Here is a 24,958-nt window from a genome sequence, read left to right on the forward strand (position 1 = left end):
AAAATGGATTCCTTCCAGACAGACAAATTAGAAACAATTTAAGAATAATTATGGATAGTTTGGAATACTATGAAGCTCACCCAGAGAAACAGGTAGCCCTTGTTTTCTTGGATGCCCAAAAAGTATTTGACAATCTCAATTGGCAATTTATGATTCAACAAGCATATGATATGAATTTTGGCACCAAATTTGAGAATATTATAACAGCAATATATTCGATACAAAAAGCAAAAATTATAATCAATGGAGAAAATACCCAAACTTTAAATATAGAAAAAGGAGTTCGACAAGGCTGCCCCCTATCCCCTCTGCTCTTCATACTTTCATTAGAAGTATTATTATTATTATTTATTAGATTTATAAACCGCCCTTCTCCCGAAGGACTCAGGGCGGTGTACAGCCAGGATAAAAGAAAGCAATATACAGTTAAAATACAATTTAAAAACTTATTATACTATATGGCCGGAATTAGAATAATTAAGAATCTAAAAACCCCAATTAAAAACAGAAAAATTTAAAATTTAAAATTAAACAATTTAAGAAAACCCCGCACGAACAAACAGATATGTTTTCAGTTCGCGGCGAAAAGTCCGAAGGTCAGGAATTTGACGTAAACCAGGGGGGACTTCATTCCAAAGAGTGGGGGCCCCCACAGAGAAGGATCTTCCTCTGGGGGCTGCCAGCCGGCATTGTCTGGCGGACGGCACCCTGAGAAGGCCCTCTCTGTGCGAGCGTACGGGTCGGTGGGAGGCATGAGGTAACAGAAGGCGGTCCCGTAAGTACCCAGGTCCCAAGCCATGGAGCGCTTTAAAGGTGGTTACCAAAACCTTGAAATGCACCCGAAAGGCAACAGGAAGCCAGTGCAGTCTGCGCAGGAGAGGTGTCACATGGGAGCTACGTGGAGCTCCCTCTATCACCCGCGCAGCTGCATTCTGGACCAACTGAAGCCTCCGAGTGCATCTCAAGGGGAGCCCCATGTAGAGAGCATTGCAATAATCCAGGCGGGAGGTAACAAGAGCGTGAGTGACTGTGCACAGGGCATCCCGATCAAGGAAGGGGCGCAACTGGCGAACCAGGCGAACCTGGTGAAAGGCTCTCCTGGAGACGGCCGCCAAATGATCTTCAAACGACAGCCGTGCATCCAGGAGAACACCCAAGTTGCGCACTCCTTCCTTTGGGGCCAATAACTCGCCCCCAACAGCCAGCTGCGGCTGCAGCTGACTGTATCGGGGTGCCGGCATCCACAGCCACTCCGTCTTGGAGGGATTGAGCTTGAGCCTGTTCCTCCCCATCCAGACCCATTAATTACTAGAACGAATTAGACAAAATCCAGAAATAAAAGGATTAAAAATCAGAAGTGAAGAATATAAACTGCAAGCATTTGCAGATGATTTGGCTTTTATCATTGAAGAACCACTAGAGAGAGGACAAGCACTAATTAAGGAATTAGAAAGATATGGAACTGTAGCAGGGCTGAAAATTAATAGACAGAAAACAAAACTTCTACCAAAAAATTTAACAGAACCACAAACAATAGAACTGGAAAGATCACTTGGACTTCAAACAACAAGAAAAATCAAATACTTAGGGATATGGTTGTCAGCACATTGCAAAGCAATAAAGGAGAATAATTACAACAAATTATTACAAGAAACAAAAAAAGATTTAGAATTGTGGAAGAAGATGCAGCTGTCACTATTAGGAAGAATAGCAGCCGTAAAGATGTCTATACTACCAAAATTCCTATATTTGTTTCAGACTGTTCCAGTCAAATTAGAAAAGACCTTTTTTAATGACCTTAATAAAACAATTGGAAAATTTATTTGGCAGGGGAAAAAACCTAGAATAAAATGAAATATTTACAAGATATGAAGAGCAGAGGAGGATTCGGATTACCAAATTGGGAATTATATTATAGTGCAGCAACACTAGTTTGGTTAAAAGACTGGATCAATTTAAAGAATAAAAGAATACTAACTATAGAAGGCCACGACCTACAGAGAGGGTGGCATGCCTTTCTGTGGGAAACAGGCCATATGAAACAAAAGTATTTCCACAGACATTTGATTAGAGATTCCCTAATAAACAATTGGATTAAAGTTAAAAAGAAACACTATATAAAAATCCCAATCTGGCTATCCACAATGGAAGCAATGATTCACCCAAATAATTTAGATTTGAATAAAATGCTAAAATATACAGATCTATTAGATATTCATGGAAAATTAAAAACACTACAGGACCTCCAAGAACAAGGACTACGGGTTGACTGGTGGGCCTATCTTCAGTTACAAAATCGATACAAACAAGATATAAAAGAATATGGAATATATCTTAAACCACAGCAATTAGATAAAATTTTACTAGGGCCAGACAAAAAAAATATTACCCAAATTTATAAATATTTGCTAGAAGTAGAATTGGAAGAAGAAGTAGTGAAAGGATATATGATCGCATGGGGTCAAAATATTGGACATAATATAAATTTATCAGATTGGGAGAAAATATGGAACAGAAATTATAAACTAACCAAATCAGCAGCATACAAAGAAAATGCATATAAAATGTTCTATAGGTGGCACCTGCCCCCTTCGAGATTAGCGAAAATGTATCCCAAAATGTCTCCCATATGCTGGAAATGTAAAATAAAGAGGAACATATTACCATATGTGGTGGTCTTGCCCCGAAGCACGTAAATATTGGTTAAAAATTAAAAAGTGGCTACAAGAAATCACGAATGAACAATTGGATCTAGAACCCGAACTTTTTTTATTGGGGATCTTTAAAAAAAAATACGTGAAGAATATAAAATATTTAATACTACATATATTAACTGCTGCTAGGATGGCCTTCGCTCAATGTTGGAAACAGCCATGTGTGCCCACAGAGAGACTTATTGTACAAAAGATTATGAATTGCGCAGAAATGGACAAACTAACTGAGTCTGAAGGATAAGGAGACATCAGTATTTTATGGTATATTGGAACGGTGGTATGGATGGATGGAAAGGAGATAGGAATATTTAGTTACTAAACATAATCAATAGATAAAATAAGAACACAAATATGTATAATTTAATGTTTGTCATTATTGCATGGATTATTATTAGATGAAAAATACCACAAATAAGCTGTTAAATGATATAAGCCTTTTTTTCCCTTTTTTAAATGCTTTTAATGTAAAAAAGTTTAATAAAGTTTAATTTAAAAAAAAAAGTGCGTATAGTCAAGGCTATGGTTTTCCCAGTTGCAATGTATGGCTGTGAAAGTTGGACCATAAGGAAGGCTGAGTGCCAAAGAATTGAGGCCTTTGAACTATGGTGCTGGAAAAGACTCCTGTGAGTCCCTTGGACTGCAAGGCGAACAAACCGGTCAGTCCTAGAGGAGATCAACCCTTATTGCTCTTTAGAAGGCCAGATACTGAAGATGAAACTCAGATATATTGGCCAGCTAATGAGAAGGAAGTGCTCACTGGAGAAGAGCCTAATGCTGGGAAAGATTGAGGGCAAAAGAAGAAGGGGACAGCAGAGAACGAGGTGGCTGGATGGAGTCACTGAAGCAGTAGGCATGAGCTTAAATTTTATTTATTTATTTATTTATTTATTATTCGAATTTATATACTGCCCTATCTCCCAAAGGACTCAGGGCGGTTCACAGGCATATAAAACATCAATATACAAATTAAAATAATCCTTAAAAAACTTATTCTAGCGCCCGAATTATTAAAAATAGAAATATAAATATAAAATATAAATATTAAAATCAATTTAAAACCCCTCTAAATTTAAAATCTAAGCCAGTCCTGCACAGATGAATAAATGTGTCTTGAGCTCGCGACGGAAGGTTCGAAGGTCAGGAAGTTGACGGAGTCCTGGGGAGTTCGCTCCAGAGGGTGGGAGCCCCACAGAGAAGGCCCTTCCTGGGCGCCGCCAAACGACCCTGCCTAGCTGACGGCACCCTGAGGAGTCCCTCTCTGTGAGAGCGCACAGGTCGGTGAGAGGTATCTGGTCGCAGTAGGCGGTCCCGTAGATAACCCGGCCCTATGCCATGGAGCGCTTTAAAGGTGGTCACCAAAACCTTGAAGCGCACCCGGAAGGCCACAGGTAGCCAGTGCAGCCTGCGCAGGATGGGTGTTATGCAGGAGCCACGAGGGGCTCCCTCTATCACCCGCGCAGCCGCATTCTGACTAACTGCAGCCTCCGGATGCCCTTCAAGGAAGCCCCATGTAGAGAGCGTTGCAGTAATCCAGGCGAGACGTCACGAGCGTGAGTGACCGTGCATAGGGCCTCCCGGTCCAGAAAGGCGCAACTGGCGCACCAGGCGAACCTGGTAGAACGCTCTCCTGGAGACGGCCGTCAAATGATCTTCTAGAGACAGCCGCTCATCCAGGAGGACGCTGTTGCGCACCCTCTCCATCGGGGCCAATGACTCGCCACCGATGGTCAGCCACGGATTTAGCTGACTGTACCGGGATGCCGCATCCACAGCCACTCTGTCTTGGAGGGATTGAGCTTGAGCCTGTTTCTCCCCATCCAGACCCGACGGCCTCCAGACACCGGACAGCACTTCGACAGCTTCGTTGGGGTGGTCCAGCTGAAAAGTACAGCTGGGTGTCATCTGCGTACAGCTGGTACTTCACACCGAAACCACTGATGATCTCACCCAGCGGTTTCATGTAGATGTTAAACAGAAGGGGCGAGAGAATCGACCCCTGCGGCACCCCACAAGTGAGGCGCCCCCCTGTCAACACCGACTGCGGCCGGTCGGAGAGATAGGAGGAGAACCACCGATAAACGGTGCCTCCCACTCCCAATCCCTCCAACCGGCGCAGCAGGATACCATGGTCGATGGTATCGAAAGCCGCTGAGAGGTCTAATAGGACCAGGGCAGAGGAACAACCCCTATCCCTGGCCCTCCAGAGATCATCTACCAACGCGACCAAAGCCGTCTCTGTGCTGTAACCGGGTCGGAAACCGGACTGGAACGGGTCTAGATAGACAGTTTCATCCAGGTGCAAGGAAACTGATATGCCACCATACTCTCAACAACCTTCGCCGCGAAGGTTGAGACCGGACGATAATTACCTAAAACAGCCGGGTCCAGGAAGGCTTCTTGAGGAGGGCCTCACCACCGCCTCTTTCAAGGCGGCCGGAAAGACACCTCCACCAAAGAAGCGCCAGAATCGCCTGAGCCAGCCTCGTGTCACCTCCTGCGTGGCCAGCACCAACCAGGAGGCACGGGTCCAGTAAACATGTGGTGGCATTCAGCCTCCCCAACAACCTGTCCATGTCCTCGGGAGCGACAGGGTCAAACTCATCCCATAAAATGTCACCAAGACCACCCTCAGCCGTCTCACCCGTATCACCGCAATCTTGGTCCAAACCATCCCGAAGCTGAACGATTTTATCGTATAGATAACCGTTAAACCCCCCAGCACGCCCCTGCAACGGGTCATCCCGCCCCCCCTGGTGTAGGAGGGAGCGGGTCACCCGAAACAGGGCGGCTGGGCGGTTATCTGCCGATGCAATGAGGGAGGAGGCGTAGCTACGCCTCGCTTCCCTCAATGCCACTAGGTAAGCCCTAGTATAGGACTTCACTAGTGTCCGATCAGCTTCTGAACGGCTAGACCTCCAGGAACTCTCTAGGCGTCTTCTCCGCGCTTCATCCTCTCAGCTCCTCGGAGAACCAAGGAGCCGGTTGGGACCCGCGCCGGGTCAGAGGTCGCAAAGGCACGACCGGTCTAAGGCCCCGCGCCCGCTCCCAGGCCGCAACAAGTTCCTCAACCGAGCCGTGAGCCAGACTCTCAGGAAATGGCCCAAGCTCCGTCCGAACCCCTCCGGTCCATCAGGCGCCTGGGACGGAACCAACGTGTCGGCTCCGCCTCCCGCGGTGGTGAATGGCGGTCAGAAAGTCCAGGCGAAGAAGAGAGTGATCTGACCATGACATAGGTTCAGTGACTATTTCCTTTAAGTCCAGATCTCTCAACCACTGACCAGAGACAAAATCAGGTCCAGAGTGCCACCCCAATGTGAGTAGGGCCATCAACTACTTGGGTCAGGTCCAAGGCCGTCATGGAAGCCATGAACTCCCGAGCTGCCGTCGATGACGAGCCGGACGATGGCAGTTAAAGTCCCCATGACTAAAAGTCTGGGGTCTCAACTGCCACCCCGCCAGCACCTCCAGGAGCTCGGGCAGGGCAGCTGTCACGCAGCAAGGAGCCAGGTACGTGATCAGCAAACCCATCTGGCACCTATGACCCCATCTCACAAAGAGGGATTCGCACCCGCAATCTGAGGTACAGTGGTCTCCCTCGGCTCTAGGCTCTCTAATCACAACCGCCACCCCCACCCCTACCCTGGGCCTCGGCTGATGAATGCACGGAAACCCGTGGGCACATCTCAACAAGGCACACCCCTTCCGTGCCCAGCCAGGTTTCCGTAACGCCTATAAGGTCCGCAGCGCCCCCCTGGATAAGGTCGTATATTAGGGGGGCCTTATTAGCTACGGACCGTGCGTTGCATAACATCAGCCGAAGGCCCAGGCTCTGGGGGTCTTGACCATCCGGGAACGGGAAAGGACGGGGATCGGGCGGGCGACCGCTTGCACACATCGGGCGCGCGCCCCCCCCGAACGATATGATCCCCCCCTTCCGCCATATCTGCCCCTCCCACTTACCGTGGAAATCAGGCCACCCTCACCAACAGGAACGCAATCTCCCCTAACCTCCGAACCTATTAAAACCGCCACGAGCACGCGCAACGACTGGCTCCTCCCGACGGGCTACCCCAATGCCCGCCTTAACCTCCCACCTCCCCGACGGGTTCTCTCCCCACCCGCCGAATCCCTCCCCACCCCTCCCTTAAAATTCCCATTAAAATTCCCTTAAAAACCTATTAAAACAATTAATTAAAAACCCTGAGTCTCCTATTTTGGCATGCCATCTCTCGGGTTCCAAACCGTCCTCAAGATGGGCCTCGATAGCGTGGAGGCCAAACCCGCGAGAGAGGGAATCTCGAGGGCAAGAAGGTCAGCCGCAGTAAATGTCCGCATGCTAAAAGTCCGCAAGTAGACCCATCCTGGACCTGTCACGATGGAAATTGACACACCAGTAGTTCCGGGTGAAAGACAGACAAAATATAGTTCTTAGGCGGTAGATGAAAACCGCCATGAGTAAATCAGAGCACCAACCCTCCTATCCCGAGGGTGGACTATGGACGAGGAAATGGGGAAAGGATAAAGTCCTACAGTAGTCCAGCTAGGATTGTCCAGGACCCGCCTCAATTCACCCCACTGGGGCCAAAGATCTTCAAAAGTCCCTTGCAGCCGCCCTTAGGTGTCCTCTAAAATGATGAAAAAAGGCGCCCGCATGGCCGTGATCGTCCTTCAAGATGACAAAGAGGACGGCACGTGCCTAATGGCCAGCCACTCCACCGACGAGACGCCTCTCTCCCAAAATCCGGGGGCAAAGGACTCAAAAGCCCCACAGACAGCCATAGACGCCTCAAGATGGTAGGGAGGCGTCCCTAGGCCCGTGGATAACCTTCAGAGTGGCAAAGAAGGTGACCATCGGGCCTCTTCATGGTCGCTAAGCCAGGCCGCCAGCTGAAGTAGGCCACTCACCCGCCGGGCCTGCTGGGTCATGCCACCGCAGGGCCCAGCCGCCCACCCACAGGCTAGGCCCCCCCCAGGCCGGTCCGCCAGGCCGCCGCCATCGCTGCCACCACCGGAGGGAGAGCTCAAGGCTCCTCCAGGAGCAACGCCAGGCCAGGCCGCCGCCGCCGCCGCCGCCGCCGTTGGAAAAGGCCCCCACCTCTGACACCGCAGACCAAGGGGCGAAGAGGAGAGGCTCTAAAGCCCTTCCTAGGGCAGAGCTAAGCTAGGCCGCCGCTGCAGCCACCGAAAAGCCGACCGCCGCCGCCGCCGCCGCCACCGCTGGAAAATGCCAGGCCGCCGCCGGTCTTATCGCTGCCGGGGGGAGGGGGAATGCTCCGGGACTCCTCCCGAAGGAACCCGGGGGCGCCCCGCTTCGTTTCGCCCATCCTCCGATCCGTCGTACTGTCCTCTACCCGGGCGGGGGGTCAAAGCTGTCCAAAAGACCCCCCCGACCCGGTCGGGTCCAAGATAGGCCCGTCGCCGCCACAGCTGTTCAGCGGCGCGGCGCCATCTTGGACATGCGCAGTAGAAATTATGGACTCCAGAGGATGGTAGAGGACAGGAAGGCCTGGAGGAACATTGTCCATGGGGTCATGGTAGGTCAGAAATGACTTTGCAACTAGCAACAACAACAAATAGCTGTCAATGTTTTTTCCATTTACAATTATTTGAAAGATTTAAAATAGATAAAAATATGGAATGGAGCAAAGTAAGAGAATTTGAAATATAATTGTGTATGATTATGAACATGTAATTGCTAAAATGTACAAACTTTTGTTGAAATTTAAAACAGAGGAATAACAGAAAAATGTATGAGCTAAGCATGTTGCTTATAATATACAAATGGATCTATGGGAAAATATGTGGTTAAAAAGACTGAAATTTCCATTTTGTTATGATCTTCAAAGAGAATTTTTATAAGATATCTGGAGATGTGAACTACGTGAAGGGATATTTTATCATGCTTGATTGAAATGTAAAAAAGTTTTTAAAATGTGAGCTCAGATACATTCAGAGGATTTTAAAGATAAGTATTCAGTTAGAGCCAGAACTTTTCCTTTTAGGATTAATATATAAACAGAAAAAAATGATGGAAGATTTTTTTTCAATATATGACTGCCAAGGAGATATTATTATATGAACAAAGATGGAAGGCTTTAATTCTACTCACTAGGGAAGACTGTTTGCTGAAATGGATAAATTATTTGAATAGAAAAGTGTATCTACATTTATTGGTGACTGAGAGGTTTTTATAAACTTTTTGCATAAAAAGAAGAGAGACATGATGTAATTTTAGAGAGGTTAAAATATAATTGTACTTATAACTGCTATGAAAAATATTGCAAGTCATTTCTTTGTATCTTTATATTTTTCTTTATATCTTGCTCTTTCTGTTTTTTTAGTTTTCATTTTTCATTGCACTTTCAGCTTTTTATGTTCTTTCTTTTTCACTTTTTCTGTTTTGATTTAATTTATTGTAGTTCTTATTACTGTTCTTCAAACTTTTACCAATATATATGTAATAATAAAGGTAAAGGTTCCCCTCGCACATATGTGCTCCGTTTCAAAGCCGAAGAGCCAGCGCTGTCTGAAGACATCTCCGTGGTCATGTGGCTGGCATGACTCAATGCCAAAGGTGCACGGAACGCTGTTACCTTCCCACCAAAGGTGGTCCCTATTTTTTCTACTTGCATTTTTACGTGCTTTCAAAACTGCTAGGTTGGCAGAAGCTGGGACAAGTAACAGGAGCTCACCCCGTTACAAGGCAGCACTAGGGATTCAAACCGCCGAGCTGCCGATCTTTTGATCAGCAAGCTCAACGTCCTAGCCCCTGAGCCACCATGTCCCTTTCATATGTAATAATAGAGAACAGTAATTTTTCTTTCCAGCAGGCACAAATGGATTCTTCTTCTACGCATGCGCGGGAATGGCGGCGTTCTGAGATTCATGCAGACGGTGGGTCGGGTTTTTTCCTGGCCGTGATGCTGTGGAGATGGCCACCGAGCCGCCTGGGCCCTCCGCCCCGTAGATCATCTTTCCGGCAGCCGAAAGGAGACCTTTGGGTCTTGCCAGACCCTCGGCCACCGGGAATGGGGCTGGAGTGGCGGGTGGGTGGCGGACGGCGGATGGCGGCGGCCATTTTTGGTGGGGCGCGGAGTGGCGTCCGCTGGAAAGGGCCGGACCGGGCCGGATCGCAGTTGCTGCTTTGTGGCCGCATATGATATTGGCGGTCGGGTGTTCGACGCTTAGTCCATCGACGGTATTGTTCAGCGGCATTGATACCATCGGTGGCAGATGGTGGTGGCCATTTTGGAGGGGCGCGGCGTAGAGCGGCGCTCGCTAGAAATGGCTGGGCCGGATCGTGGTTTGCTGCTTGTCGGCCGCACACGACATCGGCGGCTGAGTGTTTGCCGCTTTGTCCATCAGCGGCATTGTTCAGCGGCATTGATACCAGCGATACCATCAGTATATCATCGGCAACATCTGGGACCGTCTGACCGCGTTATGGCCGCACTTGTCATCAGCGGCTGGCGGCTGGACTGTTTGCCGTATTATTCATCAGCGGCATTGATACCAGCGGCGTTGGACACAGGTGGCTCTGGCAGACGGAATTTTGACTTCAGCTGACTTTGGCTGTATATTACATCGTGCGACATCTGCGGCTAGAAATCTTTTTCTGCTTCTGGTAATGGCGGCATCTATTTTGGACGGCCTCGGATCTAATCATGGTCAGAATTGGTGGGCAAAAAAAAAAAAAACTCTTGCTGCATTTATTATGGGTGGCATTAACGGGCGGAATCCATCAGCCGAATTTCCATCTTTATTGTTGCCCCTACCGGCCGTTTTGGCCTTGGTTCGTGACTGTCCTAGCTTTGTCTGTAGGCCGCGATATCATCTTGCGACCAGGGAACCCCTTTTTTCCTGCTGTTATTTATAATCTTTGCATGAAATATTCGCCTGCTGAACTTCTCCGACTACGAGGTTCCCCCGCCTCGCAGGAATGGCCCTCCGGGTTATCGAGGGCCTGCCTTAATGCGGGGTCTTGGGACCCGGAGAGGTGGCATCCGATGAAGAAGAACCTTTGGGGATTTGTAAATAGGTTTTTTAAAAAGGGTCTTTTAAAGGGGGGAAGGGAAGAGACGGGTGGGGGGGGGAAACCCGTCGGGGAGGGTATGTCCAGTCCCGGGGTTTGTTCACGGCATTTTTTCATCTGGTCCGAGGGCGGGGGGGGGCACGTTCCAGGCGATGAGGGTGGTTCCATCTGTATGGTAAGCGGGAGGGGCAGATGTGGCGGAAGCAAGGGGCCGTATCATTTTCTGGGAGCACGTGCTCGCTGTTTAAAAGCAATCACGTGCTCCGGCCCCTTAGTCCTTACCCGTTCCCCAGAAGGTCAGGATCCTCAGAGCTTGGGCCTCTGGTTGATGTTGTGCAATGCCCGGTCCATGGTCAATAAGGCCCCCCTGATTTGTGATCTTATTCAGGGGGAGTCCGCGGACTTTATGGGCATTACGGAGACCTGGTTGGGCACAGAAGGGGGTGTACCACTGGCCGAACTGTGCCCTCCGGGATTCCGAGCATTCCATCAACCGAGGGCCCAGGGTAGGGGTGGAGGGGTGGCGGTTGTGATGAGGGAAGGTCTGGAGCCGAGAGAGTCCACTGTGCCTCGGATAGCCGATTGTGAATCCCTCCTTGTGAAGTGGGGCCATAAGAATCAGATGAGTCTGTTGATCGCGTACCTGGCTCCTTGCTGCATGACTACAGCCCTGCCTGAGCTACTGGAGGTGCTTGCCGGGGTGGCGGTTGAGATTCCCAGACTTTTGGTCATGGGGGATTTCAACCTGCCATCGGCCAGCTTTTCATCAACGGTGGTCCAGGAGTTCCAGGCTTCCATGACGACCATGGTATCCTGCTGCACCGGTTGGAGAGTTTGGGAGTGAGAGGCACCGTTTATCAGTGGTTCTCCTCCTATCTCTCTGACCGGTCGCAGACGGTGTTGACAGGAGGGCAGAGATCGACCGCGAGGCGCTTACCTGTGGGGTGCCTCAGGGATCGATTCTCTCGCCTCTCCTGTTCAACATCTATATGAAGCCGTTGTGCGAGGTCATCAGTGGCTTTGGGGTGAGTTACCAGCTGTACGCTGATGATACTCAGCTGTACTTTTCCACCCCGGGCCACCCCAACGAAGATATTGAAGTTCCAGTGCCTGGAAGCCGTAAGGGTCTGGATGGGGAGAAACAGACTCAGACTCAATCCATCCAAGACGGAGTGGCTGTGGATGCCGGCACCCCGGTACAGTCAGCTGCAACCGCGGCTGACTGTTGGGGGCGAGTCATTGGCCCCAACAGAAAGGGTGCGCAACTTGGGCGTTCTCCTGGATGGACGGCTGTCGTTTGAACATCAGTTGGCGGCCGTCTCCAGGAGAGCCTTTTACCAGGTCCGCCTGGTTCGCCAGTTGCGCCCCTTTCTTGACCGGGATGCCTTATGCACGGTCACTCATGCTCTCGTCACTTCTCGTCTAGATTATTGCAATGCTCTCTACATGGGGCTATCCCTGAAGTGCACTCGGAGGCTCCAGTTAGTTCAGAATGCAGCTGCACGGGTGATTGAGGGAGCCACACGTTGCTCCCAAGTAACACCGCTCCTGCGCAGTCTGCACTAGCTACTTGTGGTCTTTTGGGTGCGCTTCAAGGTGTTGGTTACCACCTTTAAAGCGCTCCATGGCTTAGGGCCCAGGTACTTATGGGACCGCCTGCTGTTACCTTATGCCTCCCACTGACCTGTACGCTCACACAGAGAGGGTCTTCTCAGGGTGCCGTCCGCCAAGCAATGTCGGCTGGCAGCCCCCAGGGGAAGGGCCTTCTCTGTTGGAGCACCTACCCTCTGGAACGAACTTCCCCCCGGTTTGCGCCAATTACCTGACCTTCGGACCTTTCGCCGTGAATTGAAAAAGTATCTGTTTATCCAAGCGGGACTGGCTTGATTTTTAAATTTTAAAATTTTTGAATTTTTAATAATTTTAATTGGGGTATTTTAGTATGGGTCAATTCGACGGTTTTAATTCTTGGCCACTTATAGAATATGTATTTTAATTGTTGTTTTAATTTGTATATTGAATTGTTTTAATCCAGCTGTACACTGCCCTGAGTCCTTCGGGAGAAGGGCGGTATAAAAATTTAAATAATAAATAAATAAATAAATTTATGCCAACCCTGCAAGGCAGGCCAAAAACACAAGAAACAGGGAGCAGATAATCCTTCTCAATTCCTGGTGAAAAGGGGTGATGCAGCTTGTACTGAGCCCAAATTCTTCCTGGGAGTGTGCCCCTCCCCTGGTTTTCCACTCTGCCCACAACAGGTTCAAGGCCAGGTCATCCCTCTAGGGCTAGGGCTAATCCTATTAAACTGAGCTAAAAAAAAAAAGCAACCCACAGAAGCCCCAGCTTTCCTTTCCTCCATCACTGATGACCTCAACATTCTTGGGAGAGGAGGGCTTCCCCAGTTTGGCTGCCCTCCCAAGCCCCCCCTTTGCCCAACCACAGACCTCACCCAGGTACCAGGCCAGGACTTGGCCAGCCAGGCTAGGATTTTCCACCTTGTAGCCCTCACCTTCTGTAAAAATCTTGGCTTTTCCCTTGTTTGGGGTCCATGGTTGTGTTAGAGGGGGAACCCAGTGATCGATTGTTCCAATACACAGAGTTCTCCTTCAGAGTGAATCCACAACAGCCTCCAACGTGAAACAGTCCCTGAACACCTAAAATGCCAAGGAACTGCCCCTGCAGCCTCAAGAAAGGCTGCCATCTCAGCCAAATTAATGACTTTCAGTATCCATTCTTCTATTGTAGGTACCTCTTCTTTCTTCCAATATTGTCCAATCAACAGTCTTGCTGCTGTTATTAAATTCAGAATCAGTTTAGTCTCAGTCCCTGTACAATCCGTTATAATTCCCAAAAGGAAAAATTGTGGCAGGAACTTTATCTTCTTCTTCAGTACATTTTGAATAATCCACCAAATTCTTATCCAAAAGGCCTTAATTTTCTTGCAAGTCCACCAAATATGAAAATATGTAGCGTCATCACAATCACACCTCCAATATTTCGCTTGGATATTAGGATACATACGTGATAATTTTTTGGGATCTAAGTGCCATCTATAAAACATCTTATAAAAATTTTCCCTTAAATTCTGTGCTTGTGTAAACTTAACATTTCTAACCCAGATTTTCTCCCATGTTTCCAACATTATTGGTTCCTGAATATTCTGTGCCCATTTTATCATACAGTCCTTTACCAAATCCTTTTCCGAATCTATTTCAAGCAACACATTATACAATCTCTTTATATGCTCCTGGGTCTGATTTCTAATTTGCTTTATTAAATTTTCCTCCCTTTGCATTATACCAATTTTTTGATCTTCTTTCCATCTAGCACTTATTTGCCCATATTGAAACCAAGTATAATTCCTCCCTTCTTCATTTAATACCTGTAATGATTTTAATTGCAATCTACCTCCTTCAGCATACAAAAGTTCTTTATAAGTAATCATTTCCTGTTTCTGTTCTATATTTATATTCTCTATTGCATGTCTAGGGCTCGCCCATATAGGAATCTTGTAATCTAATTTATAAGAATATTTTTCCAGACCAAAAGAGCACTTCTCAACACATGATTCTTAAAAGCCCTATCCACTTTTTTTTCATAAAATAAATATGCATGCCATCTATATAACAAGTCATAACCTTCTATATTCAAAATTCTTTCCTCCGTTAAATTAAACCAGTCACTTATTACTGAAAGGGCTACTGCTTCATAATATAGTTTGAAGTTAGGCATTTTTAAGCCACCTCTTTCCTGTGAGTCCTGTATTATTTTCATTTTAACCCTCGCCTTTTTACCCTGCCATATAAATTTATTAATCCCAATCTGCCAATCTTCCAAATTTTTATCCTTTTTAATTATTGGTATCATCTGGAACAGAAACAAAAATCTAGGTAACACATTCATTTTAATAGCCGCAATCCTTCCCAATAGCGATAACTGCAATTTTTTCCAGACACTCATATCATTCTGAACTTTTTGCCATAGCAAGTCATAATTATTCTTATAAAGTTTCTTGTTCGATGAGCTAATATAAACCCCTAAGTATTTAACCTTTTTTACCACCTCAAATCCTGTCATTTCCTCTAGTTTTTGTTTCTGTTGTATAGACATATTTTTAATTATCACTTTTGTTTTATTCTGATTTATTTTAAATCCTGATACCTTTCCATATTTATCAATTACTTCCAACAAAAATCTACTTGAATTTATAGGATTTGTTAAAGTAACCACTACATCATCTGCAAAAGCTCTAACTTTGTACTCATATTGTCTAATCTTAATTCCCTCTATTTTCGTTAATTCTCGTATTTTATCTAATAATGGTTCCAGAGTCAAAACAAACAATAATGGTGATAAGGGACATCCCTGTCTCGTTCCTTTCGCAATCTTAATAACTTCTGTCAAACTACCATTTATTATAATCTGTGCTGTTTGCTCTCCATAAATCGCTTTGATTATTCTAACAAAACAATCTCCAAATTGCATTTTCTCTATTCATTTTAATAGCCGCAATCCTTCCCAATAGCGATAACTGCAATTTTTTCCAGACACTCATATCATTCTGAACTTTTTGCCATAGCAAGTCATAATTATTCTTATAAAGTTTCTTGTTCGATGAGCTAATATAAACCCCTAAGTATTTAACCTTTTTTACTACCTCAAATCCTGTCATTTCCTCTAGTTTTTGTTTCTGTTGTATAGACATATTTTTAATTATCACTTTTGTTTTATTCTGATTTATTTTAAATCCTGATACCTTTCCATATTTATCAATTACTTCCAACAAAAATCTACTTGAATTTATAGGATTTGTTAAAGTAACCACTACATCATCTGCAAAAGCTCTAACTTTGTACTCATATTGTCTAATCTTAATTCCCTCTATTTTCGTTAATTCTCGTATTTTATCTAATAATGGTTCCAGAGTCAAAACAAACAATAATGGTGATAAGGGACATCCCTGTCTCGTTCCTTTCGCAATCTTAATAACTTCTGTCAAACTACCATTTATTATAATCTGTGCTGTTTGCTCTCCATAAATCGCTTTAATTACTCTAACAAAACAATCTCCAAATTGCATTTTCTCTATTAATTTAAATAAAAAATCCCAATGCAATCGATCAAAAGCTTTCTCTGCATCCAAAAAAATAAGTGCTGCTGAAGTATTCTTCTTTTCCAAATATTCCAATATATTAATAATCTGTCTAACATTATTCCTCATCTGCCTCCCTTTTATAAAACCAGATTGATCAGTATGAATTCTTTGTTGTAAAACTAACATTAATCTATTTGCTATTATTTTTACAAAAATCTTATAATCATTATTTAAAAGTGAAATTGGCCTGTAGTTACCGGGTTTAGAGCAATCTTGCTCCTCTTTTGGTATCAGTGAAATAAAAGATGTTTTCCATGATGGGGGTATTCCCACTCCTAGTTGTATCTGATTAAATAATTCTTTAAGTGGGCCTAATATTTCATCCTGTATTTTTTTATAATAACTTGCTGTAAGACCATCTGTACCAGGGGTTTTCCCCATTTTAATTGTTTAATTGCCTCCACTATTTCTCCAGTAGCTATCGGCCGATTCAGCTCCTCCCTCTGTTCTAATGTTAGAATATTAACCTTATAATCTTTCAAATAATCATAAATGTCCCTATTCAATATTTTGTCTTTTGCATATAGTGCAGTATAAAATTCTGAGAATGCCTTTTTAATTTTATCCTGTTGATATATCTCTTTGCCTTTATATTCTATTTTTTGTATGACACGTGCTTTCTGTTTTTTCCTTAAGTTATATGCCAACCATCTCCCAGGTTTATTTGCATTACAAAAGGTATTATGTTTAGCATATTGTATATTTGTTGCCACCTGGTCTGCCATTAACATATTAAATTGACTCTGTAATATTTTTATAGCCTCTTTAAGTTTGTGATCTTGTGGGTTTTGAATTAATAACTGTTGCTTCCTTTGAATTTCTTCTTCCAAGTACCTACGCTGCCTTTGTTTATTATTCCTTTGCCTGTTGTCCAAGTATATCAATATCCCTCTAATAAAAGCTTTACTCGCCTCCCACACAGTTCCTATAGGTGTCCCTTTGTGCATATTAAAATCAAAAAATTCTTTCAACTGTTTCTTACAATGATTTACATTATCCTCATATCTAAACAGATTTTCATTCAACCTCCATGTTCTACCACCTTTTTTCCCTTGTAATAATTCCATCCATACTGGGCTATGGTCAGTTAAACACCTCGGAAATATCTTCATTTTCTTCACCCTAGAAAGCAAGTCATTAGAAATTAAAATAAAATCAAAGATTGGTGCCTATCGGGAAAAAAAGTAAAATCTCTCTCATCTGGATTCCGTAACCTCCATATATCTCTAAACTCAAAGTCTTCCATCATTTCAAAAAAGGATTTTGGTAGTTTTGCATGTATAGGTATCTTCTTGGAAGAGGTTCTCTTATCACTTCTTGTATCAATTACTCCATTCCAGTCTCCTAATAAAATAAACGAACTATAATCCCAGAGGATCAACCTCTCGTGTAACATTTTATAAAACTTTTCTTGTTGCTGATTAGGTGCATAAATACCTATCAGCAAAGTCTTTTTTGCATCTATCACCAGTTCAATAGCAATAAATCTTCCTTGAGTATCTGCCTCAATTAACTTAGCTGGTATATCCTTCCTGATATATACAACAATTCCATGCTTCTTTTCCAAAGCTGATGCAACAAAATGTTTACCTAATTTTGAGTTAATTAAATATTTTTGGTCTGATAATTTTATATGTGTCTCTTGCAAACAAATCACATCATTTTAAAATTGTTTCAAGTAGTGAAATATTTTCCTTCTTTTCTGAGCTGAATTCAAGCCATTAACATTCCATGACAAAATTTTATTTGCCATTACTGGCCTCCTGAAGCTTTGAAGCAAACAACGGAAGATCCTCCTCCGGTATCTTCCGTCTGGCTCCTCCCACAGCTTCCATACTGGGATCCTGACTTTTACTTTGAGACTGTTGCTCTTCTTTACCCTTAAGAGCTCCTCTTGTCACCCTTTGCTCTTGTGGTTCCTCTAATGCTGGCAGCAATAAAGGCTCTTGGATCACCACGCCTTCTTGAATCTCTTGAAGTTTTTCTATCACTTCTGTTTCAACTTTCAAAACTGTAGAAAGAAAATCCTTTGCCTTTAAAACAGTGTCAATTCTATATCTCCTTCCTTGATAAAATACTGTCAGTCCAACTGGCACCTCCCATCTGAATTGAATCTGATGTTTTTTAAGTTCTTGTGTAAAAAAAACAAATTCCTTCCTATCTCTTAACATCTTGGAAGGAATCTCTTTCAACACCTTCAGCTCCTGTTCTCCAATTTTTAAAGTTGTCTGATATGAAACTTGCAGAATCTGATTTCTCATAGTTCTTTTCACAAAATAAACCACAATGTCCCGAGGAAGCTTTGTCTTGCGATCCAGGAGTTAACTCTATATATTTTATCAATTTGGTAAGCTACCTCTTGGGGTTCCACTTCAATAAATTCAGCCAATGCTTCTGATATAATTTTTCTTAAGTCTTCTCCTCGCTGTTCTTGCATACCACGAATTCTAAGAGCTCCTTCCATAAGTTTATATTGTAATATCACAACCTGATCTTCATTTTGATCCACTTTTTTCTGAACACCTTGCATTTTATCTTCTAAATGCTTATTTGACTGAGAGATCTGTTGCATTTCCTCTTCCAATCCCTCAATTTTTTTACTCAGTCCTTGAACTGCCATGAGAATATCTTCTCTTATTTTTGCATTAAAATTCTCCATCATCTCTTTTTGCCTATCTTCAGAAAGTTTTAATTGTACTTTCAATATATCCTCAAGACTTGGTTCAGATCCCCTTCTTCCAGAAGGCTTTAAAGGTTTAGCTGCCATTCTGTCTTCAAAAAGATCAGGAATTTAAACTTAACAACTTTCCTTTACTCCATTCAGTATAAGAGAACTCCGTTTGTAACAATCCACAAATAACGCTACTTTGTTGTACTAAAAAATTTTACTTTCACTTTCAGACGCCATTTTAGAAGTCAATTAATCAGAGACAAAGAAAGGTTTCAGGTTTCAAAAAGGGAGTCGGTACTTGCCGTGTTGATTCTACATCAAAGATCGAACGCTTGTGAAATTCCCGTCTGCTTAGAAAATCAATCAATTTAATTTATTTATTTATTTATTTATTATTTAAATTTGTATACCGCCCTTCTCCCGAAGGACTCAGGGCGGTTCACAGCCAAGTAAAAATACATAATACACTATAAATACAATTAAAATACTATTAAAAAACTTATTAAATTGGCCAGAGTTAAAATTTAGAAATAAAACCCATTAAAAACCCATAAACTTAAAAAACTAACCCAGTCCAGCGCAGATAAATAAGTGAGTTTTAAGCTCACGGCGAAAGGTTCGGAGGTCCGGAAGTTGACGGAGTCCTGGGGGGAGTTCGTTCCAGAGGGCGGGAGCCCCCACAGAGAAGGCCCTTCCCCTGGGCGTCGCCAGACGACACTGTCGCGCCGACGGCACCCTGAGGAGTCCCTCTCTGTGAGAGCGCACGGGTCGGTGAGAGGTATTCGGTAGCAGCAGGCGGTCCCGTAAGTAACCCGGCCCTATGCCATGGAGCGCTTTAAAGACGTTCACCAACACCTTGAAGCGCACCCGGAAGGCCACAGGTAGCCAGTGCAGCCTGCGCAGGATAGGTGTCACTCGGGAGCCACGAGGGGCTCCCTCTATCACCCGCGCAGCTGCATTCTGGACTAACTGTAGCCTCCGGATGCCCCTCAAGGGGAGCCCCATGTAGAGAGCATTGCAGTAGTCCAGACGAGACGTCACAAGGGCGTGAGTGACTGTGCACAAGGCATCCCGGTCTAGAAAGGGGCGCAACTGGTGCACCAGGCGAACCTGGTGGAAAGCTCTCCTGGGGACGGGCGTGAAGTGGTTTTCAAAAGACAGCCGTTCATCCAGGAGAACGCCCAAATTGCGTACCCTCTCCATCGGGGCCAATGACTCGCTCCCGACAGTCAGCCACGGACTCAGCTGACTGTACCGGGATGCCGGCATCCACAGCCACTCCGTCTTGGAGGGATTGAGCTTGAGCCTGTTTCTCCCCATCCAGACCCGTACGGCTTCCAAACACCGGGACAGCACTTCGATAGCTTCATTGGGGTGGCCCGGTGTGGAAAAGTACAGCTGGGTGTCATCAGCGTACAGCTGGTACCTCACACCGAACCCACTGATGATCTCACCCAGCGGCTTCATATAGATGTTGAACAGAAGGGGCGAAAGAATCGACCCCTGCGGCACCCCACAAGTGAGGCGCCGCGGGGTCGACCTCTGCCCCCCTGTCAACACCGTCTGCGACTGGTCGGAGAGATAGGAGGAGAACCACCGATAAACGGTGCCTCCCACTCCCAATCCCTCCAACCGGCGCAGCAGGATACCATGGTCGATGGTATCGAAAGCCGCTGAGAGGTCTCTCTCATAAGTCCTTTTGAGCAGAAGCGACTCTCCTACTCCTTTTTCCTGATAAAAAACAGGAGCGCGTTTGAAGTTGGAGATAATGGAATTCGGTGGGATCATAAATCCAGGAAAATTCGCTCTTAAGAGCAAACCCCCTGTCTAGATCTACCACTTTTCCACAGCTCTGCACACCCCCTTATGCCCAAAGGGTATGCTAAGGTCAGTGAACAGTGATTTATACTGTTTCACTGACTTTTACAATCTTCTAACGCGGAGTGCCCTGTTAGAGCACCCGGCAGGAGCGGTGACGTCACTGGAGCCTGGACAATATGCAGGAAAGATATTTAATTGAATGGAAAAAATGGATTGATTATCTACAAAACAGATATCAGATTAAGAAATATCAGATTGCCTTTGAATAATTAGAAAGTTATTTTATTTAATGGGGAGGGGGTTGGGAGATGAAAAGCTTTGGATGAGGCTAATTGGATTGGAAGGGAAAATTTTATTCTATGTTTGGTTTATGTATAACAATACCTTGTGATTGACCCGGGAAGCTGGGGGGGGGGGGAAGGGAGGGGGGAAGGGGGTTTTCTGGGAGGCAGGGGGGAAAAAAGGGGCAAAAATGTCTTTGTTTTTTAAAAAACTTTTTCAATAAAAAAAAAGAAAAAAAAAGAAAGGCAGGCCTGTCTCTGCACAGTATGGTGGGACTGCCCAGGAAGGCATCAGCTCCCTGCTCTCCTACTCTTGTACCAAAGGGCAACCATCATCTATTGCAATATCCTTCCTATAAAAGACTACTTCAGCTTCAATCGCAATATTACAAGAGCAAAAAATAGATTCAAGCTAAATGTCAACCGCTTCAAACTTGATTGCAGAAAATATGACTTCTGTAACAGAGTTGTTAATGCTTGGAACTCATTACCTGACTGCATAGTCTCTACTCAAAATCCCAAAATCTTCAACCAAAAACTGTCTACTACTGACCTCACCCCATTCCTAAAAGGACTATAAGGGGCGTGCATAAGAGCACAATAGTGCCTACCGTTCCTGTCCTATTGTTCCCTTCATTATATCAAATTAATATAGTTATTGCATACTTTTACTTATATATGTTTTTCTTTTATGATGTGTTGTTGTTTTATGTCGATGTTTATGTATACTGTTGTGACAAAAAAAAAAGAAAAATAAACCAGAGGAGGGGGCATGAATGAAGGAGGCGGTGCTGCTGATGCTCCAGGATTTCACCCTTCTGGCCAATCAGCTGGCAGCAGCAAATGGGGAGCGATGCCACTTCCCCCCCCCCCCAGCCTTTGTTGATTGCCTCCCAACTCTCATCCTGGGCGCCAGGGGGCGCACCGGCCCCAAAGAACTCCGTCCGGTGCGCCTTTTCCCTCCTACGGCTCTGAAGCAGAGCCAGCTTCAACCCCCGGGACAAGCTCCGGTTCCGAAATCCTGCCTCGCTCCCCAGAAGCCAGGGAGCTCCATCGGTGGCTCCTTCTCTTGGGCCCGCGGGTTCAGTCTTCGGTCAGCAAGCCATGCTGGAGGGCCAATGGCCAGGCCCGGAAGAGGCAAAGCTCAGAAGGAGGAAATGCCAGTGGCCACGGCTAAGCCGCTGCCAAGCCATCAGCTGCGGATTCCTCGAGTCAAGCTGGCAGGAGAGGTGGGCGGAGACCCCGAAGGCAGGCCACTCCGCGCGGGCTGGGACAGGCGCTTCAGCTGGTGCTTTCTCAGAGATCAGGAAGAGCCGGGGAGGGGAGCTCCCGTCCGGGTGAGAAAGAAGCCCTCCTGGACGTGACTCCTGGCTGTCTGACTTCCGGTGCCTCGGGAGTGGTCTATACCACCAGCCGATCCTCCTCTGCGATACGCGTTGCGATGGACCCCCGCGGCCCCTTCGGCCAAATCCAGCAGAGCAGCAGGCAAGCAAGAGAGAGTAAGGGGGTGGCAGCGGACTGGAGGAGTAGCAGGGATGTGGTTTCAACTGGCTCCATGCGGTGGGCCGGAGATCGGCTCTATCTCCCGCACAGTCATTTTGCAAGCTTAGCGCCGATCCAAAGAAGGTGGACTGGCTAATCTTCATCTGGCTACCTGGACAAAGGTTCCACGGGAAAAGCGGCTCATTTTGGTGGGGAGGTCGGCTTTTAAAGGGGAGAGGCGGATGTCCTGTTCCCCACTCACGACCCAAGGCATTCAAATGGAAGATCGTGAGAAGCGCCTGGCGGAGGACTGGGCTGACCATCGCCTCCCCATCTGCTTTGCGTTGGGTTCCCACTTGCTGGACTATCCATGCTGGGGGACGTGCAGCTTTCAACCCTCTCCAAGCCCCACGTTTCCTGCGGGTGCGGTCTGCAAGCACAGAAGGCCGGCTACAGCCCAGCTGCCCGGTAACACGGCCACTCTTCCAGGCCTCCTTGCCACCTGGAATCTGGGCGGAGGGCTCGGGAGACGCCCTAATGAATCCACACGGTTCCGAGCAAGCTGCTCCCTGGCAGTGAGCGGCGCGGAAGTGCAGGACGCCTCTGCCAGGCCGTGAAGGAGCCCCCATCCCTGTGCGTGGTTCTGCTCACACCAGGGTGGCGGCTCCCGAGACTGAGGTAACCTCGTGGTTCTCTGCCCAGGGCTGTAGGTTCTGCAGGGCGAAGAGCGAGGCGTTGTGCAAACAGAGAGGGTCCTGTTGCAGCGGCTGCCCCAGAGTCTTCGGGAAGGGGTCTGGCTGGAGGTGCAGCATCAACCGGCTGGCCTGCTGGCGCTCCGCCTCGCGGTCCTCCGCCGTCTGTCGCCTGTTGGAGAAACCGGAATGGCGTCAGCGCCTGAAAGCAGACGCCGGAGTTGGCTGCTTGGAACCGGTAAGCGTAAGGGAACGCTGAGCATGAGCAGAAGAGAGCTCCTGCTCCGTCCGCCACCGGCCCCTCGTCCCAAACCCTCTGCTGGTGCTCGGGCATCCGAACACAGCCCCTCCCGGCACGATCGCCTGGAGAGAATCGCCCCAAGCAGCCATCCGATCGCAGACTCCGCAGCCCGTCCCCTGGTTCCTTCCGCGCACCCCTTTCCCCGCCCCAGTACCTCCACTTTGTACGACGGTTCTGGAACCACGTCTTGACCTGGCCGTCGGTCATCTTGAGCGCTTTAGCCAGGGCTGCTCGCTCTGCGGACGCTAAATATTTCTGCTGGTGGAACCGCTTCTCTAATTCGCAGATCTGCGCTCGGGAGAAGGACGTGCGCGGCTTCTTGCGCTTGGGCGGAGTGCGATTCTGATACGGGTGGCCGACCCGCCTGGCCACGGAGAAGGGCGGCAACGCGGCTACGGGCAGACCAAGAGAGCGGAGTTCCTGAGATTCGGAAGCACCGAAGCAGATCGTGGTGGCTATAGAGACCTCAGCTTCCAGGATCCACTCTAGGATACATCCCATGAGATTCCCTCAGCTCTCGAGAACGAGAGACGGGCGGCCCTACCGAAGGGGGCGGTCAGAGTGATCAGGAGGGCGGCAGCCGCCTTCCGTCTCGGCGGCTGGCCCTGCTCTCGATCAGCGGGTCAGCTGCGCGACCTAAAAACTGCCGTTTGGCTCCCTAGGTTGGTAGCGCTTGGGACTCTTGGGGCGGGGGGCTCAAAAAACCCTACTTTTCTGTCGCAGCCAGGAGCCTGGAGAGCCGGCATGAGCCAAGCGCTGCCCTAGCGCCCCTCGCCCCAATGCAAGTCTGCTAAGCAGACTAGTTGGAACGAGATAGAAACGCGCGCTTCCCCCGCACCAAGAAAGCGGTTCCTCTTCCTCCCAAGTCTCTCAAAAGCAGCTTCCTCAGGGCCGCTCCCTGATGACCAGGTTGCCTCTTCCCGCCCCTCCCAAAACTAGTTTCTTTCTAGGGCAGCTTCGGGGAAAGTCCCTGATTCTCTGTCTGAAAAGGCTTTGTCTAGTGGCCATCTCCCCTCCACAACCCTCCGCGGCCGGTGTTCGAAGGGTCGGGGCTTCATTCCTGCGTCTTCCTCACTAGTGCTGGGAATCAGCCTACTAGGCCCGTGCCCCGCTTCCCACATTTGCCGAGCGTTTGTGTACAGATGAGCCTCCAAGCCCCGCGGCTTTAACCGAAGTTGGTGGGGCCATCGCCTCCTCAGAAGGCTCCGAGCCACGAACGCCGCTCACCTGCCATCCGGTCCTTGGTTAGTCGCCTGCTGTGCTCCATCCAAGGGAAGGCAAGGCTGGTTCCCGCCGGCCGAGGATGGACGGCCATGGAGGGAATCGGGCGGTGCGCGGGCACTCGGATCACCCCGCTGTTGCTCGGCGAAGCCTCCGGGAGAACATAAGCCCCGAGAGAGCACGCGGGGCCATATTCCGCCTCGTAGCCGCTGCTTTGGAGGGCAAGATCGGCTTCCCCGTGGCCCTCGAGGGCTGCTGTTTCGGCGACGCAGCTCTGCGGCGGAGGGCAGCCCAGAATCTGATCGATTCCGAAGCGAATGGGCTCGGGTGGCTGTGGCGGTGCGGGTCCCGTCTCCCGCTGCAGCCCCAGACCTTCCATTCCGCTCCCTTAGCAGCTGGCGCGGCTCTCCCCAGCAGCCCTCCGGCAACCCTGTTCCGTACTCAGGCGCTCCGTACCCTGGGCGCCACGCCAGGAGCAAGGCCACCCCACGTTTGTGGAAGGCAACATCGCGCTGCAGTCAGGGCCTGCAGGGGACCGTCGCAGCGGCACCCGGACCAACCCAGAGGCACGGGCTGCTCCCGGAG

General features: G+C 47.4%; 2 protein-coding genes across 2 annotated transcripts in view; one reads left to right on the forward strand and one right to left on the reverse strand.

The window, feature by feature from the left end:
- The window catches only part of LOC131202903 (interleukin-12 subunit beta-like), a 35,887-nt gene extending 33,252 nt beyond the window's left edge, over nucleotides 1-2,635 (forward strand). Inside the window, exon 8 of the transcript XR_009156245.1 lies at nucleotides 1,697-2,635. The gene's annotated coding sequence lies outside the window, so the exon portion shown is untranslated. The remainder of the gene's footprint in view (nucleotides 1-1,696) is intronic.
- A 20,171-nt stretch (nucleotides 2,636-22,806) lies between these two features.
- TLX2 (T cell leukemia homeobox 2) lies at nucleotides 22,807-24,752 on the reverse strand. Its single transcript, XM_058193049.1, has 3 exons — nucleotides 24,380-24,752; nucleotides 23,307-23,544; nucleotides 22,807-23,023 (listed from the first exon to the last, which is right to left on the reverse strand). The coding sequence occupies exons 1-3, from the start codon at nucleotides 24,750-24,752 to the stop codon at nucleotides 22,807-22,809; spliced, it is 828 nt and encodes a 275-aa protein (XP_058049032.1).
- Nucleotides 24,753-24,958: the final 206 nt, after the last annotated feature.

The sequence above is a fragment of the Ahaetulla prasina genome, chromosome 8, assembly GCF_028640845.1.
Source record: "Ahaetulla prasina isolate Xishuangbanna chromosome 8, ASM2864084v1, whole genome shotgun sequence".
Taxonomy (NCBI): domain Eukaryota; kingdom Metazoa; phylum Chordata; class Lepidosauria; order Squamata; family Colubridae; genus Ahaetulla; species Ahaetulla prasina.